The following is a 20083-nucleotide window of genomic DNA, read 5'->3' on the forward strand; positions in this document are numbered from 1 at the left end:
ACATAAAAATTTATGATAATTATCTTTTCTCTATTTATTTGGGTGATTCCGCAGTCTGAGGGAAGACTAATGAGGCAAGAAAATGAGACACAACTGATTGCTGAATCTGACTTTATTATTCAAATTTCCTTCATAGTCTGGGGGGAACTGAAGTTTTCATGGAACTCTGTATAATAACACAGAATCTGTTACTCTATATTTTTTCTTTTAATTCTGTAGTTTTCTTTGTCAACAAATCCCATGAAAAAGACCAAGACTTACAATAATTTGACCCAACTACCAAGTATTGTCTGTGCAGCCAAAGATAAATATTACTCCTCTGTGCCACAGACAAAAACGAGTGCACTGGGTGACATGTTCCTTCATTACAATGAACATGGGCACTGTTGTACACCAAGTATTGATAAATGTGCATTATTCCGCAACTAAAAAGAATCCCCAATAAATGCACTAGTTTCTCATGTTTGGGTAAAAGTTAAAAAAGTGTAGTGCTCAGCTGTTTTAGAAAATAACTCAATTTAAAAAAAGGCACAATATATTGGTGACATCTTCTGTCGGAATGCCACAGACAGGATAGGGAAGTCAAAAAGTACTAATAGACAGACTAATGCATCACTGGTTTTGTTTATTGGATTTGTTGACAATAAGAAAAAATATGGAATATACCAGGCATAGCCCTTAAAATATCCGACAGCTGGAACATCAACTGGAATGCTGAAACCGTGTACCACGTAACCACAACATCCCCAGATTCTTATGTAAAACAATTTTAATTGGCTTGTTGTTGAAAAAAGCTGAACAAATAAACTTGCCTTGCTTATCTTTCCCCTCATTTTCTGTCTGCCTCTATGCTGTCTGTTATCAACTAAAAGGGAAAAACGCCAAAAATTAAATAGAAAAGGTCAAGCAGAGTAAGGTTGCTGAGAAAATGTCTCCAAAGTTATGCCCTGGTTGAGAGGACTTCACACTGCGACTCCAGCCTCACACCGATCAATACCACCGTCAGATTAATATAGACGAGGCGACAACTGTTTGGTGGAGAGAGAAGCAAAGCAAGAGAGAAAAACATGCACTCTATAGAGGGGGAGAGGAGAGAGAAACACAGACAGAGAGCAAGAGAGAGCTGGAGAAAAAGAGGGAGGAGGTCAGCTTGCTATAACTGAACAATTTTGTCACTGGGCAGAGGACACACCCATTATATAACAGAATGGTCACACATAATACTTCCAGTCAATAGCCTATATCTGAAACAACACATACAGCAGCACAGTCAAAAGAGAATAGTACACTGAAGATTAGGGTATGCACACGCAGATCAAAACACATATTGTATAATGCCATGATACAATTGCTGCGGTGGTAAGAATACACGCTCATAGTATCAGCATGTCACAGTGTTTGTGCTCCTGACTGCAAACTATATGTTTTAAGAGACCGCAGGCCCTTTGTGGCAGACCAGCTCTCACAAAGATATGAACTAGTGCTTTATGGCTACTAGAAAGCGAGGAGACAATGCTGAAAAGAGCAGAGGAGTACAGCTGTGAAGGAAAAAAACCCCATCCAGCTGAGGTCTTCCACTGTCAGCGGAGACGAGGGGGATGGAGGAGAAAGAGCGAGAGAAGGGATGTTTAGCTCTGCCTCCAGGCCTGCATCGTAGAAGAGATGAGTGTGGTGGGGGAGAGAACTCGGGTTGGGGGTGGGGACGTTTGTGGGGTGCATGAGGAGGAGATTCAATTAAACTACACAAGGATGGAATGCATTTTTAATCACAACGCTTCATTTCCTGATGTGACTGTCAGCCTTTGTGAGAGACTGTGAGGCAGCCTCAGAAGGAAGAGCTGCCATCTCTCTCTCTCTCTCTCTCTCTCTCTATCCTCCCCTCACAACTCACTCAGCTCGGTGGACCAACAGCACGATACACAGCAGCTTTGGCAGGAGCTGATATGACACCATGAACGGACATTTTACAGCCACCAGAAAAAAAAAATCCAATCACTAGATACAGATCATGCCCCTATTTTATTCCAGTCAAAGGATCTTGTCACTGTGTTTGACAGCGTTGCTATGTTCGTTATGTGAATGAGACCTCTGTGGCACAAATGTCATGGAGATCAAGCTATATAGTAAAAGAGATGATTACTATTTTTCTCCTAAAATGAACAGATATTCTTTCTCTTCTAAAAGACAGCAGCTATTTTTTACTTTTCCTTGCCTTTGTGACTATGGCAGTGCAGTGTGTCTCGAAAATATGAGCTTATTTTAACAGCGTCGATTAGTATTCCTACTAGATTTCTGAATTCTAAGCTAGTAGGCATGACTTTGTAGCCATGGTGTGTGCAGTCATGTGCTTTAAATCTATAATAGTGTTCTTGAATGCAGAAGAAATACAAAAAGTATTGACCTGAAAAATTTACAGGTCTACAAATGACTCCATTTCGACTCCAGCTTCCTGCGAGCAATCAAGGCAGCAAAATAATGACCTCCTTTTCTTGTAGTAAAAGAGGTTGTAAAGGAGGTTCGTTGCCTCGGATCCTCACGGCTTTCCTGAATCATTCATATGTGCCGCTGTGCAAATGAAAATAGCAGTGCGCCCTTGGATATAGCTGTGCACTATAAGCTGCTGCTTCAACCCAATGAACAGCACAGATAAGGCTTTGGAGGTCCTTCTCTTGGAGGATGGAGAAGCACTGTCTTTATTCTAATGACACAAAATATTCCTCTAATGACCCTTCTCTGCTTACCGCAGGGTTAATACACACACACACTTCCAGCCAGTTCACACAGTGAAGTTCAATATATACATAATTTTACTGTTAGTTTGGGAGCGCTCTGACAAAATGTTTTCAATAGCAAAGATGCTTGATCCATGACACACGTCTGCTGCTGGTAAGCCTTATTTAATTCACCCTGCGTTTATTTGATGGTTCACTGAAATAGGCCTCTACTTAGCTCATGTCTGCACGTCTTGACATTCGTGTGTGTGTGTGTACATGGGGGTTTGGATGCACGCATGTATTGCCATATGCAAGCTCAGTAAGCAACCAGCCTGGAAAGGGTGCACTCAATTTGAATATTTCTCATTTAAGTATGCAAAGTGGCTGGATAACCCCTTGTTTTCCAGCCTCTTCCAGCAATTAGAGAAATAAATAAATAAGCAGTCTAATTAGGATGCTGAGAGGAAATGCAGAGGAAGGAAGCATTTTCCTAACTCCCGTTTTTTTCCATCCCACATGCAGTGCATGAATAATCCAAATCCTATTCTGGCCATAAACACTAATCTTTATTGCTTCAGTCATAAATCATCTATCAGATATATGAAAATGACCAAATCTCCAAAATAGGTTGATGGATTTGGGCATCAAATATCTGCATATATCAGTGACATCGATGACCTGCGGCAGTGGAACGAGTGCTGATAGTGTTCACTGGAAGCACAGTATATCTCAGGAAAGGACAGATTACTGTTCCCTCCAACAGATGTCTGTGCCTGTAAACAATGTTAAAGGAAAACAGCAGCTTAATGACCAAACTCATTACAGCAGCCGGCAGATCAAAGCAACCGGGGATTTGCACTTCGTATTTCCAATGTGCCTGTGTCTGCAGAGATAGACTGCATGTTATTGTATCTATATGTGTTAGTGCACACTTGTGTGTCTGTGTCTGTGTGTGTGTGTGTGTGTGTGTGTGTGAGGGATGCAGCGTAGAGCGGTTTTTCATTCCCATAGCCCAAATGCTTTGTAAACCACAGGGGCCTGAGTAATCTACCTCTATCCAAGCGTCACGGGCAATAGAAACCTGACTATCACATCCATCAGACTTTCCTTCTCGTTCTCATTCCTCTTTCATCCCTCATTTCCTCGTTCTCAATCCTCACTTCCTTCACTTGGAGATTTCATTCATTCCTAATCAAAAGATTTATAGCTATCTGCAAATAACTATGAAAGGCTGCAGACCACAGAAAGCATAAGTAAGCCCAGTACCTAGATTTAATACTTTGGAGTTGGTTGGATGAAAGCTTACATGCTGAGTAAACATTCCCAAAGTGTTAACTCATTGGGCTAACCCTGTGTTGAGTCATGTACAGGCCAGAGAGTGCAGGTTATGTTCCCGGTCTGACAGTTTATTCCCCAAATCTCCCTGTGCAGAGAGTTTGACGTTCAATTTGCATGTTTTTTTGTGCCAATTAATGAGAGAGCATGTGGAAAGAGACGTGAACATATGTTGGCCTCTGGTCCTCAACTGTAATTATGCACTGGAGAGGTCACCCATATGAAACACAGAGAGGAGATAGAAGAATGGTGACAAAAGTCTAAAGATAAATGCATCCAGTTAAATGCACTGTGTGACAATTACTATGATTTAAAACAAGACTGAAGTATAGAAAGTGTGGGCAAACTCACAAAAACATCCATAAGCATGTGCTCCAGGGTCACCTCTAAGTCCTCGAGTCGTCCTGCAAGAGTCATTGTTCTGCTGATCCAAAAAAAACGCCACAGAAAATGATCAAATCTCAATCAAGACCCAAACTCTGTCTCTTCCTCTGTTATTAGGTGTAATCATGGGATGTTGACAGATCACTTAAAGGGAATAGTCATGTCAGTCATATAACACCCCAATTCTCCAAATGATCGAGCCATGACAGCTTCTAACAGTCCAGCCGAATTCCTTTCCTTTTATTCTCCATCCTTTTCAAATGGCCAGCTGTTGTCCAGATCTGATAAACAAACACGTCTATCTCCACTAAACTTGGCTCCAAAAACCGTCTGGATTCCGCTCAGTGCTCCAAACGTTTCCAAAAAGAGTGTGGGGTCCCACCAAAGTGCTCTGCTCGCTCCTTTGAGCAACCTATAGCTAATGATGAGGATTTGTGACAGACAAGAGTCTTAAAGTCACCTCTTCAGATCTAACTTATGCTCCATGGGTGAGATAAAGACACTGACAACTCCCTGGCAGAGGGAGGGCAGAGGGTGGGTCTCACTGTTCACAGGATGCACAGAGGAGGAAGAGAGGAGGAGGAGGAGGAGGAAGCATTAGGCTTGATGGAGAGCTAATAGTGAGAGAAGTGACTACTCTGCGATGAAGTCATACATCTGTTTAGTTTTTTTGATATCTCTATCCAGCATTCTCTGAGTTGTTTGAACAGGATATCTCCTCCCCCTTTTTCCCCTTTCTCTCTCTCTCCTCTTTTCTCTGTGCCCTTTCAGGTCTCTGTCTACAGTGGACGTCTTTGTGCGGAGGGAGAGCCCGGGGCAGCTGATGCCCAATTTTGGGTGCTCTTGGCTGGGGTCATCCTCTCTCACACAGGGCCTCTCATCAATGGGCCTTTGTAGGGGCCTCATTAATGGCTGGCCCTGGATGCTGAGGCTCCAATAGACACACTGGGGGGAAAACAACAGCGATATGGCCTGGCTCTGTGACTGGAAGCTTATGTAACAGTGACGGGGAGGGGTGAGTGGGGGTTGCCGAGAACAGGGCATGTGGGGTAGAGGGCTGGAGAGGGGTGGGAGGGGAGATATGGGTGCATGGCAGAGGGGGGCGATTCAGACAGGGAGGAAAGAAAGTAAAAGAAAAGAAGGGAAGCAGAAGGGATGAAGGATGTTGGCGGGCCGCTCCATGGAGAGAGGTTGTTTTTGTTTTTCTGCCTAACACTGGAGGAATGTACCCCCCATTCTCTCTCAGTTAACCAGATTTACAGACAGACAGAGAGACTGAGACAGACAGTAGGGGGTAAAGAAGAAAGTGAGTTTAGCTGGGTAGTACCAAGAAACAGGATATGACTGTATGGAGTAATGAGCTATAAGGACGGAGCTACATGTTTACATGCAGCCAAGAAACCAAGCTACTTTAAATCAGGTTAATGCAGGAAATTGGAGAATGAGTTAACGCTGTAGTAATAACAGCATTTACTGTACATGCAACTGGTTAGTAATCAGATTTCTATGCCCTCTTTTCAAATATTTTTAAGCTAAGGGTGGTTTATTTTAAGTGTATTAGTGTTAAGATGCTCTTACTTTTTTTCCCCAGAGCATTTTGACTGACAGCCCAGCTCTAGCAAACCACATTTTTATGTTAATTTTACACATGAAGGTCAGTCTACTCGTCATGTAGAGCGCTATCCAGCCTGTGAAAGCAGCTGTGTATCATGTCTTCTGTGGCTCTGGGGAGGAGCCTTGGATGTCATATCTTGAGACTTCAACTATTTGACAGAAATAAGCTACTAATCTTACTTTTAGTGCAAACTTTGGATTTAATTAAATTTGGTAAACGGATGCGCTGGTTTGTGTAAAAGAGTTTCTCATCATCCTACTACTAGGGTGTACACAGCAGTGTTTGTCATGCAGCAATCAGGTTTATAGGTCTGTGTTAACCAATTCTTACTATTACGTATTATATATTATAACAATGTTAGTTATAACTAATTAATAATATCAACAGTTACAACAATAATAACAATGATAATAATAAATGTATCTTCCTTTCTCTTCAAATCAAACCCCTTCACTTTTGTGGATCTGTGTCTAATATTCAGCCTTTTTCTACCTGCTACTTCTCTCTTCTCCCATCATGCTTCATGTATCTCTCAGCCCCACTGTGTCTCAGAAACATCCCTCTCAATCTTATCTATCTCCCCTGTCCTCCTCTTGCCCTCTTCCTAAGCCATACAGACCCAGAGTACCAATGACCCTTGCCCTCTGACCTCTCTTGGGTGTGAGGATGAGCCACTCATCAGTCCTCACATGAACTCTGTGGTCAGGAGCACTGGGGTGTGACCGAGTCTTTTGCACAGCCATGATTCTGTGTGTGTGTATGTGCATACACACACACACACACACACACACACACACACACACACACACACACACACACACACACACACACACACATGACCTATGCATGCACACAAACACCATACACATCACTGGGTGTTAAACACAAAGTGCACAGATCCATCAGTCCTTTGTTGCCCTCAGGAGGCTTCCCTGTCTTCCTGAGGTTGCTCCTAATGCCGCCTGCTGTGAATATGTAACACCCCACCATTAATAACTCAGAAAAATCCCTCTAATTCTCATCTACATGCCGCTCATGCATTATAAATACCCCCCCCCCAGCACAGTGAAGATGGACAGTATATGGCCACTAAGACTTGTGAAGCAGGTGGCACACGGAGCCTGAATGCAGTGAAGAGTGTTAAGAGCAGCAGGTAGCCTATCTAGACCAGAATTCATCATTAGTGAGGAGCTTAGCCCCCAACAGAGAGGCAACACAGGACAGCATGTCCCAGTGTGACTGTGGCACTGCTAGGGTTAAAACCCAGATTTCAGTGTATAATCCAGTGTGTGTGTGTGTGTGTGTGTGTGTGTGTGTGTGTGTGTGTGTGTGTGTGTGTGTGTGTGTGTGATGGCAAGTGAAGGTAGTGGAATGAATGGTTGGTTCAATGTTCACAACAGTCATATCAGACAGAGTTGAATATCACCTCACCTCTTTGCATAATACACAGAAGCAAATGGCGCATTGTGTTCCATCGTACTCATACAAGGTACACTCACAGGTACTAAGAAATGCACATATTACTGCATGATTTATACAAAAGAGCCTGAATAGCCAAGCTACTGTTTCTGTGCTGATTATTTAATATTAAAAGTGAACAACGATCTTAAGTGACACTGCCACATGAACATGATCATGCACACATAAAGAAATACTATTATATAGATGTGTAGAGACATAAAAAAGTATGATGAAATGGTAGATTTTTAAATTTACTTCACTACATTTTACAGTACCTTTAGATGAATCGCAGTGAAGCAGTTTAAGTCTGAGGGGTTTTTCCATGTTTCTCCACTACCAGCTTCCTCATAGAAGTTGACTGTCCCGGTAATCCAGTAATCAGCAAGAACACCAGCGTGGTGGTTATGGCAGCAGCTCAGGCTGTGCATCACAAAACCGGCCTCAACAAGCCTCTCTGATTCTGATTCATAGTAAAACCTCTGAGGACGGTCCTGGTCTTTAATTCTAATTTCGAGCAGGAGTACGGAGTGTGTGTCTGTGTGAATGTGATGAATTGCGATGTCCACCTGCCGTGGAAAATAGGGATACGTGCTAATCAAATGCTGGGCAATCTTCCAAGTGGTTTGAGGTTTGCGCGCAAATACTCACGGACTCAAAAATAGTATCTATTCCAGACATGTTGATAAAGCCTCTTAAGCACCTGTTTGCAGCTAACTGTCTAAAGGGTTTACTGTCTGCCAGTCCTTTACACTGGACAAGTAGGTGTCAAAGTCTGCAGAGAATGCAACACACTGCACCTCATCTGCTCATGTGTCTTACCAAATGAATGCTTTCATTGACTTACTGTATGTCATACTGCGAGTTATAATCCTTCTATTGCATGCCTGGTTATTATTAGCATTATTATTATTAACATATCTTTTTATAGTGTATGTCTGTTTCTGTCTTTTCAGTATTTTTATCTCTTTTTGCTGACAGTTTTTCTGTTTTTCCTCACCATTCATGTATCTTTTTTTGTAAGCCTCGAGTGATGAAGGACAGCAAGTGCAGATGAAAGGGATTCTGCTAAGTCATTCTCTGCAGCACTGCTAGTAATCAGAATTTTGCTGTGTCACTCCGCAACCCAAATCTGTCATTCCACATTATAGTGAATGGCTCTCTGTTATTAATGCGTGTCTCTAGGCGCATGCGTCTGTGTGTGTGTGTGTGTGTGTGTGTGTGTGTGTGTGTGTGTGTGTGTGTGTGCTGTGTGCATGTGTGTATGTGTGTGTGTGTGGGTGATTTCTAGAAAGGCCTGTGAGAGGAGAGGCAGGTGTGCTCTACTATCTTATGTCATTCTTGCTGCAGTGAAAGTCACCTTGGATTTCAGTCAGACCCATTCATACTCAGACTTACCAAACATTTGAGTAGAATTAGTAGAATATCTGATACACAGGGGCTCAAAGGGCATTCATAAAACCAGTACACACACCTTGAGCCTTTTCTCACTTGGTTGGAGCCTTTGCCTCTGTCTTCCCTGTCCTACATTCAAGCCTCTCAGAACTGAGTGAGTGTGTGTCTGAGAGGCACTGAGCAGACAGAATGCGACAGAGGCATATTTTAGAGGCTGGTTGTATGAAGGCGCTGGATGGGTCACGCTTCAGCATTTTCTGCCCCAGTAAACTTAGCCCACTTTACCCAGTGCCGAGGAGGCTTCCGAGCCAATGCCATACACAGAAATAGTCATGGATAGATGCACATGTACCCACCAACACTGTTAAGTGAGTAAGAAACAATGTTTCCCTGAGACTGATTTAACAATTAACACTCTGGCAAGCAGGCGTGCCTGTCTGCCTGCAAGTCTGCACTACTTTTATGAATTACTCTAGCGTGCAAACAGCACACTCACATCAACTTAGGATCAAGACATGCACGTGAATCCCCATCCCCTAAAGTCCACACATGATTAGGAATCTGATTTGTGGTGGCGTAAGCGCTAAATGTTTGATGATATGGCTACATATTTAATCTTTACAGGTCGGATCATGAGGGTAAATGGGTTATACATGATCGTACTCCTAGGGGAATATACATGGATCCTGGGAAAAGGGGGAAACATGGGTTAACAAATTCTGTGGACAGAAAATTTGTAATGGATCACTATCGTAGATACTCTGGTGCCTCATCTACAAAACATACGCTCTAGGGCTGCTATTCTATGCCCTGTGTTAACTACAATTACTTTTATTATCAGCTAATCTGTTTTCCAATTAGTCTGTTGTGTGCTGGAAAATAGCGAGTCCATGTCCATTACAGTTTCCCATGGACAAGGTGAAGTCATCAAATTGCTAGTTTTGTTCAAACACCAATCCAAAACTCAAAGATATTCTATTTACAATTAAATAAAGCAAGAAAAAAACAGCACATCCTTAGTTAAGAAGCTGTAACCAGTGAATGCATTTTTTAAAGGACCAGTGTGGAGGATTCAGTGGCATCTAGATTACAACCCTTTGAACACAGCTCAACAATGTGTGTAGGAGAAACTACGGTGGTTATGCAACTCTCGAAAAAAAGAAAACACATGAAAGACCCTGTCTAGAGCCATTGTTTGGTTTGTCTGTTCTTGGCTACTGTAGAAACAAGTTCAACATGTGATTCTTCCGTGGAAGAGGACATGCTCCTTCTAAGGACACGAAAATACAACTATTCTTATTTTCAGATGATTATACACTAATGAAAATCTATTTAATTTCTGACAATAGACTCTCCTAAGTGAACCCTTAAGTGAATGTCAAAACTGTATAAATGTAAAAATTGTCAATTTAAAGTTGATTGAATAATCAGTTAATCAAGTAATCATTTTGGCACTGAGGCTACCTACTGAAAACCCATAATCTAATGTTAGCTCTCCTGTATTCCTCACACTAGACAAACAGTTCATTCCTCAGACCTTTACGTAAGACTTTGTCTACATGCAGGATGCAGCTGTGCTTGTAACCCTCGTAAACCTCTCAGCCCCTCATAACTACACAACTCTCCTTCTTTATAGACAATGAATCATTATGATTCCTCAGGCATGCAAACCACAAACTAACAAAGTATGAGCATAAACAAATGCAAAGCTCAAATGGGATGCACCTGTGCATAGTTTTACACACAAACACACACACACACACACACACACACACACACACACACACACACACACACACACACACACACACACACACACTTGCATTTCCTTCTTCCTTCTTCTAATGAGTCAAGATGACCAACTCATTCTATAACCCACAACACTGCATGCGTTCTCCCAAGAGTGCAGTAACCCAAGCCGGACTGCTCCAGCTCCACCTCTTGCTGCAGGCATGGGACCAAGCTGCTTGTTACTGTACAGATGGGACCCACACCTCTGACAGGTGCACCGGCTCCTCCTCTGCCATGCGAACCAATGCCGAACACTGGCCAAATGACTCAGGCAGATTGTCTTTGTTAATGCACGGAGGAGGAGGAGAGCCCTTGGGGTTCAGGGGAAGAGAGACGTAATTTGAGGAGATCATCTTCACCTCCTGACATCACTCTAGGGCACCTCTCTCGTCATTGTGAATGTAAAGTGCAAATGCGCGCAAAATGTAGGCTTGCGGCTGTGCAGTTTGTGTTTATATGGTTTTACATGTACATTGATTCATTTAAGGCACTAATGGGGAACTATTTAAGCCTCCATCTAAAACAGAAGGAAGAAAGATCCAGAAAAGGAGTGGGCTGACAGAGGAGGGGCAGACCTGACCCCTGAGGCCACAGTCTTCACTGGAGCCCCCTGCCAGACAGACCAGTCAACTCCCACCTTTCTCTTGCCTTTGTCCTTGCTACGCCTCCTCACCTCCACTGCAGTCAGAAAAAAGATTTGCTGTGACAGGCAGGGCTTGATCAATCCCAGGTTTCACTTCAAGCCAAGGTCCTGTCCCTTGGTATTTACCACTTATTTACATTCAGCTCACTTTATTGCCATGGGAACAGAGGAGCTGCTTAAGCCACAGAAGAGAAGGGAAGCAGAAAATAGCTGAATATTGGGCAAAGAATGAAGGACTGGGGGCAAAATGGAGGATTTATTGGGGGGGAATGAATCCTGTGTAATTGCCCCTCCAGTAGACTGCATCGGATGGCCACTCGGTCACTGACAAAACTCATTATTAATCAAGTGCAGCCTTTAACATATGCTTCCTTCCTTCAATCTCTTGTCATTTTGTCTCTCTTGATTTCACTTGCCATCCCTGTTCTTTGTTTATCACCCAGCCATTCTCTCCTTCTTGGACAGCAGGAGGAGCAGGATGAGGTCATTAATTATACACATAACAGTTCCCTGGTCACCACACACACACACACACACACACACACACACACACACACACACACACACACACACACACACACACACACACACACACACACACACACACACATACACTTCCCTCCCTCCCCACCTGGTCCCCTCCACAAGCCCTTGTGTCTCTGAGAAACCTGTGATGACGGATGAGAGGAACTGTGGTGTTGTCCAATAAAGCTCGGTGTTTATTGGGGCCAAACGGCCAGCACTCACACACAGCAGAAGAGCAGCAGACTACTGCTCATTAGAGCTGAAGGTCTCCACTTATTGGCTCCATACATCAGAAAGGACATGGCGAAGAGTATGCCGGTTGCTTCTGCCAGCCGCGAATCTTAAGCAATGTCAGGAGTTTTTCTTCAGCAGTGCTGACCTTCTCCATGCTCACTTACTGCTGTGAAAAGATTCTTCCAACCTACACTTTGCTGAAGGAGCTATAAAGTTACAGAAGTATGGACACCTCTTCAAACATAGGGCCAAGAGGGCCTGCTCTTCTTCAGAGGATAAAAATGGACATTGAAGTACTGAGGCTCATGATTTAGGGAAGCCTTGGGCTAGGCAAATGGGAATCCCATCACACAGCACACTCTGGTGGTCAGAGTGTGAAACAAAGCACACTGGTGAAAGGCTTAGAGGTGGATGAAATAACAGAAACAGCACACGAAAGGTGACTTTGTTGGAATTAAAACACAGTTATACAGTCTCATAGTCTCATCATATTGCAAAATCAGACAATTAACAATAACAGGTACGTAGGTGCAAGCTCACACACATACCCAACAACAGGATTGTTGCAACACACTGGTTACCACAGAATTTGAATCAGTGCCTCTGGGAAACAACAAACTTTAGCCTCCCTAAAAACCACATTATGATTTACACAGGCGTTTTTGTCTGTGCAGTTTTCCTTTGAAGCTGTTTGTATTCAAGACCAGTACACATAATAACTACTCAACATCCAACTGCACCCACTTCAGGACTTGTAGGACAACATTCCATGTGAGACTGAATGAAAGGGGTCGTCCTCCTCTTCATTATATACTTTATATTTATGCGTTATAAGACACTTCCTTTGTTTTGTTCGCGTCCTTCACGAGTATCAACATGTAGCGTTTAATGTGGGAAAAAAACAAACTTGTGTCTAATGTTGGAAACTATTTCAAAGTCTAAAGACATTGTGCAGATGAGAGTTGTGTAACACATTATCAAAAATTTCCAGAATCCCAATGTGAGATTGATACAATGCATGTAGGAATTTCAAACAATTTCTACCAAATGCTATTGTTCTAGCAGCTTTTGTTAGTGTGTTTGAGGAATGTGGTTAATGTGTTAATGTACATGTCTGCGACTCCAACAAACCAAAGCAGGAAGCGTAGGATCCAGCAATCTGAAGAGATACCTACACGACTGTCTGTGTCACATAAATACACATGCATATTTAAAATCGGGCATGTCAGACAAATTGCAAAGGTGCATGTGCGCACTTAACACACAGCAAAAAACAACAGCTGTTGCCGAAAACCAGACACATCCACATACAAACACCTCTAGACATGTATTAATGGCCTTAACTGCAATGGCAGATGCTCACATCTGTTCAGAATAATACAGACACATGTACATGCACACACATAAACACACACAGGGGTGAGTTATAAATCTGACACACGTCACATTTAATTGTTCTAACAAGCAGTAATGAGAGCATCAGGGGTCAGCGAGACACTTAGAATGATGTAAGTATTCCTTGGAGGATGGATGAGCATCAATCTAGCAACCTTGATTTCATATTTGGGTTTAATTCAGCGTAATGGCAGCTGTCCACACAAGGGAAAAGAGAGGTAATAGGATACTTGCCAAAGACAGCACTGTGTTTGTAACTAGAGAACTGGACTGGTGATTAGAGGAAGGAAACTGACAAAATCTGTCCAAGAAATACTTATTAATAATAGCATAATACTTTGGTGATGAAGTAAGAAAGAGGGGAAGCCTGAATATAACATACTGAAATGACTGAATGACCCCCCCCCCCCCCCCCAATATGTGCACGGAAACACATACACACACAGACACACACACACTCTTTGGAAGCAATCCCTTAGTATAGGCCTATTTCAGAAAGACGTGTTTATTAAATGTATGTTCCTCACTGCTGCGTTTTCCTCTGAGAAGCACCAGTAAGATCACTAAAGCCAGATGGGATTGTTAAACTGCATGTGGCGTCATGGACTACCGCTTCAGGAAATCAAGAGCTGAAAATCAAGAGTGGCTCTAAAGAATCACCTCCTTTTCCACGTCTAATTTGCCACTCTGAACAGATTTATTCCTCCTGGCACCCTCACCATCACCATTCTATCACTCCCCTTTTCCTATTTACTCACTCATCCATCCATCCATGCATCCATCCATGCATCCATCCAGCAGCTCTGAACCTTTTCGCCCCAGCCTTGCTGCTGGGAGGCTGACAAGCCAACATCAATAAGGCTGTCTTCTGGCAGCATATGGCTCTATATAACTGGAGCTGTGCAGGTTGGTGTTATGGAACATGCAAATTGACCAGTGTGTATGCAGTCGTGTCTGTATATCATGAATTAGACATTAGCGCGCTGGAGCATACAAAGTGCAAATGTAAAATCTGTGCATCGCTAATTGCACTTAAAACTTTTTAAACTGAAATCACTATGAAGAAAGGGAAAGGGAGATATTCTACTAAACTGAATATCTGTAACATTATGGTCCGCTTTTTATGGTTACTGAGAGAGGGCCTGTTTGAAACAAAAATGGCACTATTTGTATTTTGTCTTTTCTTTTGAGTTTGTTCTCCTTTCTCACAAATTTGGGTTGGCCAATTCTCTCTGCACTGCAGCTTTTGTTGCTACAGTAATAACTCCCTCTGATGGCCTGGGGAGAGTGTAGACCTCCGATACACATGGATTCTAAAGTTTCTTCATTTCATGTGCCAGAAGGAGTTCACCAGGAGGCAGTAACACATGGAGGTCCAAATGATCACCCCTAAATGGGTACTCCAGCCAACCAGTAGTAGATCCTTTGTGGCTTCCTACCTGCGACTTTGCCAATTACGCTCAAAGGGGCACCCAGGCCAGAAGCAAGAAACAACGCAGCCAGGGATTGAACCACAGAGTCCCTGCGGTGGTTGGGGCGCGATTTTCCTCTGCACTACCCGGCGCTTCAGGCAGCATTTATAATTGTAACTGAGCCAGTATCCCTCAGTGCATGTGAATAGGTCAGAGCTGGAACGGCGCAGCTTCTGTTGGAGATCGACTGTGCGTATTAAATGTTGAGTTGTTTTATGGCGTGTTTTGCTGTTGATATGGATGTACTTAGCACTTTGGAAATTGGTTTCTACAATACATGCTGTTCTTTTGTCTCTCTCTTTTCTACAACAACACACCTTTCTCTCTCCCCCTCAGGACAGTGTTGACATCAGTCCAGTTCTTGGTCAGCCAATGAAATCTGAAGAGTCCTACTACTGACTGCTGCCAGCTTCCTCTCTGCTCATGTTAAGAGGTCACAGTTCAGAGCCCAGGGGATGATGTATAGGGAAGGAGGTAGGGAAGCTTAAAAGAGGGGAGAAATTGACTAGAAATGCTAGGTCTCTGGTAGGGTAGAGGTGAAAATGGCAGAATAAAGAGAGGGGTAAATGCTTAAGTGTGTGAGACTGGAGGAGATAAGAGAATATTAAGTAATGGGGTTAGAGGAAAACAGAAACAGTGTCTATGTTATGCACATCTACTGATAAGATAATGTATGATACCTGTAAAGTGCAGGGTCACCCTTTGTTGCAGGGGTGACACTACCAATCCCCTGCTCGTTCATCAAAGGTGTGTGTAGGTGTCTGTGTGTGTGGTGTGTGTGTGTGTGTGTGTGTGTGTGTGTGTGCGCGCACGCTTGTGATTACATTCCAATATAGGAAAGTGTAATTGCCATTCTGATTCTTGGAAGGCTAAAAGCAGTACAGGGAAAGGTCCCCTGGGACTATCCATTCTATGCAATTAGATAGAGTCAATATACATAATAGGAATGCTAGAGGCTCTTTAATCAAAAATGCACGGTTTTAACACTGACACACAAACACAAATGTGTTTAATTGAAGTATGGTGTTCCAGTGAATTTCTCATTACCAAACTTCTGTGTCTTGCTGTGTCTTCTACCTATCTATGCGGACACTTGACTAATTTCCCCTCCCATCTTTCAATTGCCTTTCATGGAAATGATTTTAAAAATGCCTGTAGACTGATGGCAGCAAATGAAGTGGAAAATCTGCACCCTGTGTTTCCATGACAACACCTAACATTAAGCGCATCACTGGTGTGCTTCTCTGGCTGCTCAATTGCGCTCTGATTGATCTCATCTTTCGGGCCTCTTCAAGGGGACAAGAGCACATTTGACATGCTTGACACAGCAGGGCACACCCACAGGCGCGGACACACACACACACACACACACACACACACACACACACACTCACGATCAGAGATGGCGTATGGCCGACATGCAATGTCACATCTTCAAATGAGGGAAAGTGGAGATGTACGGCAAAGAGAAAAATCTTCAATAGGGAACTATGGGAGGTTTTCTCTCTACATGGCATCCCACTGCTCTCATCATACACAGTAAAGCAGTTCTGTCTCTTTATCTTATTTTGCGTGTCTGTATGTCTCAATGCATAGATGTATGTCCCAACAGTTGGGTGATTTTTATGTCAAGATTAACATTTTCCTAAAAGCTAATACATATTATTAGCTATAACTAGCTTTATATTTTTTATTTTTATTTTTTATTACTAAAAGTACATTTATTTTTACTTTAAATCAAATTTGCAGGATACAAATTTGCAGGATACAATTTATTGTTGCGCTGTCTCTAATAAAGACTACCCTTGACAGTGCACTTGGTAGGCTAAGATGACAGCTGGGAGATGGGGCTCTACATCCAATGAGTGTGTGTGTGTGTGTGTGTGTGTGTGTGTGTATGTGTCTGTGTGTGTGTCCCTCAGCATGTGTGTTTGTTTGCATGTGCCCCATGTGGTTCCAGCCACCAGACATCCCCCTTTGCTGTTTACTTTGGCCTTTAAATTCTGCCAGCCAACCTGCTGTGCATTGAATGTGTGTGTGTGTGTGTGTGTGTGTGTGTGTGTGTGTGTGTGTGTGTGTGTGTGTGTGTGTGTGTGTGTGTGTGTATGTGTGTCCCAGTGTCTGAGTGGTTTGCCAAAGGCAGTCCCACCTTGTGCTGCAAATCCAAACCCCACCAGCCCTGCCTTTCTCTCCTAATTATTTTCATCCAAGCAGCGAGGCGGTCGGCTTCAGGGATGTGGGTCTGGTCACTTCCCTTTTGGCTGCTTTGTCCTCTCCTCCCTGCCACCCTGACCTTAACCATCCTGACAGCCGCCTGCCCGCTAATGAACCAGGTGGATAGATGGTGGGGGAAGGAAGGGGTGAAGGTACAGGGGGTGGTAGGGGGGGCAAAATAAACATGTGGTACCCAGGACTTGCAGGGATTTTGGAGGGGGGGCAGGGAGGGGGGACGATGAGTCAGGCTGATGTCAAGTTGGAGTGCTTATGATGGTTTGAATATATGGATGCGATTCAGTGGAGCTAAAGCAACAACATAGAAAAGGGAAAGGTGAGAAGTGTGTGTGTGTGTGTGTGTGTGTGTGTGTGTGTGTGTGTCTGTGTCTGTGTGTGTGTAGAATGGCCATTCCTTAATATAATAAATAGGAGTTTGTGGGTGAGCGTGCATGTATGTCCAAGCCCTTGGCAATTTCTGTAATGGCTCCATCTGTCATGGGCAGCTGGACATACACACAAGTGTGCACACACACACACACACACACACACACACACACACACACACACACACACACACACACACACACACACACACACACACACACACACACACACACACACAGGCATGTGTACCTGCATGACCTGACATGGAAAGAGGCTAGAGATGAGAGAGGCAGTGACACTGTGTTGAAAAAGAGAGTGGGCCAGAAGATATAAACAACAGGAGTGAGAGAGGAAGAGCAGTGGAGTCTCTCTGATTAGACTGATAGAGCATTGACAGGGTTAATCTCTTGATAACTACTCCCTATTGATCCACTAACGCACAGGAGGAGTTGACTGTAGAGTTGACACACACACACACACACACACACACACACACACACACACACACACACACACACACATAGAGCACAGCACACATGTTCTTGAGAAGGAGATTTCTATGAAGCTACAGCTCCTTGTTCTACTGACCTATATGCATATATTACATACAACTCGGGATACCAACGGGGAACTTGATCTTTCTCTTTTAGATTCTGTGAGTGTGAGTGTGTCTTTCTGTTCGTGTATCTGCCACAAAAAATAAAAGGTGGGCAGTGTGCACAGTTAAGCTGAGACGAGATGTGGAAATGGTGTGCAGTAATGTTCATTTGAATCAGTAACGTTCTGACTGGCAAACTATAAAATCACATTAAAGAGGCATAAAGAGAGACTATACAATAATGAGGAATACACAGGAGCAACGTTTATTGACACTGAAGATAACAAATTGGCTACTTCTTTCAGATTCCCTCAGGATTACTTTGGTCACATTTCTGCATGTTCTTTGTGTTTGTGTTGACCTGCTTTTTCATTGTACGTAACTACGCGGAGGCAACACAGACGCACAGCTCACTGATGCTTATTTTATTTCATTTTCCTGCTTCACTGCCCATTACTGTCATCCTAAATAAAGAAACAGAGAGCAAGAGTGATACGGAGTGAGGAGGAAAAAATAGAAAACGTGCTCGAGTGAGGTAGAGGAAGGGAGCTTTGAGGAGATACGAGTACAACTCTTCTAAAGTCTACTAGATAGCCTATGCTGCCATCTCAGCACAATTTTCCCATTTTAGTGAGCTGGGGATTAGGAGTAGTGCAGCTTTTACAGGCTATTGCTATTCTCTGTCTGTTATCTTGAGGTTGAGGTCACCTTTTGTGTATCCCTGCAGCAAGACTAAGAGGCATACTGCCCTACAAAGACAAGCAGAAATTGATTTTTTCTCTTCCTTTTTGTCTTTTGAAATGTGAAAAATACTGAAATGGATTTTAGTTTTATATGAGCAAAAAATCTCAACAATAAAAGCTATTAATCGGGGTACTGCCACCACTTTTGTATCAAGGCAGAGGATAAACTTTGAAGTGATTTTTCTCAGATTCACTACACATGCTGTTGTGCTCTGCGAGTATACACTGCTCCGCTGCCACTGAGAAACACCCTGACATTGCTCTCTTTTTGCACATTTTGTATATCAGAGGTTCGTTCCCCTCTTTACTTTTCTCATATCTGCTGCTGTTTACAAGTAAACTGAAAGATAGGATGAAAATAAATTGACAAATCAAAGTCGCTGTTTTCACTAGATTCCTCCTTTTATCCCTGAGGGTAAGAAAAGGTGCATTAATGCAAGATTATGCAGTGTAAACTTTAAGGGACTTGCATTAGCTAATTAGGCTGTGATTCATTCACATAAATCTACTAAAGTGACTTTGATGCCAAAAGTGAGATACACAGATCGACTGTGGGGCATGTGAAGCTCAATGTGGCTGATGAAGATAAATGCAAAAGTAATTTAGTCATTGAAAGTGATTCCCACAGCTCTTGGGCAAATCTGGCCAGGGTGGCAGACAGCACAGATATAGCAGGCTTGATTCCACGCCATATCTTTGAAGCCAAGTCTATCTCCAAAACAGCCCGCTAACGCTCCTCTTTGGATTAGATCATGGGCCGATCTGCAAATACCAATTACAGCGCTCATGTTAACTGCCAAAGACACTGGGGGGGGGCAGACAGACAGACAGACAGACAGGCAGGTGGGCAGACAAACGGGGACGGGGAAGCGAGAAAGACACGGGCTTGGCTTGAATGCCAAAAGGAGGATGCGTGGCACAACCTAGACAAGGGGAGAGAAAAAAACAGAAAAAAACATGATGAAATGAAGAAGAGAAGAAGAAGGGCGAGCGGTAAAGGTGAGGGAGGAGAGGTGAGCAGATGGGGGTACTCGTGTGTGACAGCATCATCAGGTCATCCCAGTGGCTTAACCCTTTCAGTGTCTCCACAAGTCGAGGCTTGTGTGGGAGTGACTTTATGGTTTTTGAGCTAATCCTATATGTTGGAATACGATCAAACAGAATGTAAACATACGTGCAAATG

General features: G+C 43.2%; 1 protein-coding gene across 3 annotated transcripts in view; it reads right to left on the bottom strand.

The window, feature by feature from the left end:
* The window catches only part of frmd4a (FERM domain containing 4A), a 102208-nt gene that overhangs the window by 62243 nt on the left and 19882 nt on the right, over positions 1-20083 (bottom strand). Inside the window, exon 1 of one of the 3 annotated variants that reach the window (XM_051383423.1) lies at positions 4401-4928. The exons of the other annotated variants lie outside the window; for them this stretch is intronic. Within the exon in view, the coding sequence (XP_051239383.1) occupies positions 4401-4466 (66 nt within the window). The 5' untranslated portion in view covers positions 4467-4928. Of the gene's footprint in view, positions 1-4400; positions 4929-20083 lie in introns of those variants that run through there. 3 annotated transcript variants of the gene reach the window in all.

The sequence above is a fragment of the Dicentrarchus labrax genome, unplaced genomic scaffold (assembly GCF_905237075.1).
Source record: "Dicentrarchus labrax unplaced genomic scaffold, dlabrax2021, whole genome shotgun sequence".
In the NCBI taxonomy this organism is placed as follows: domain Eukaryota; kingdom Metazoa; phylum Chordata; class Actinopteri; family Moronidae; genus Dicentrarchus; species Dicentrarchus labrax.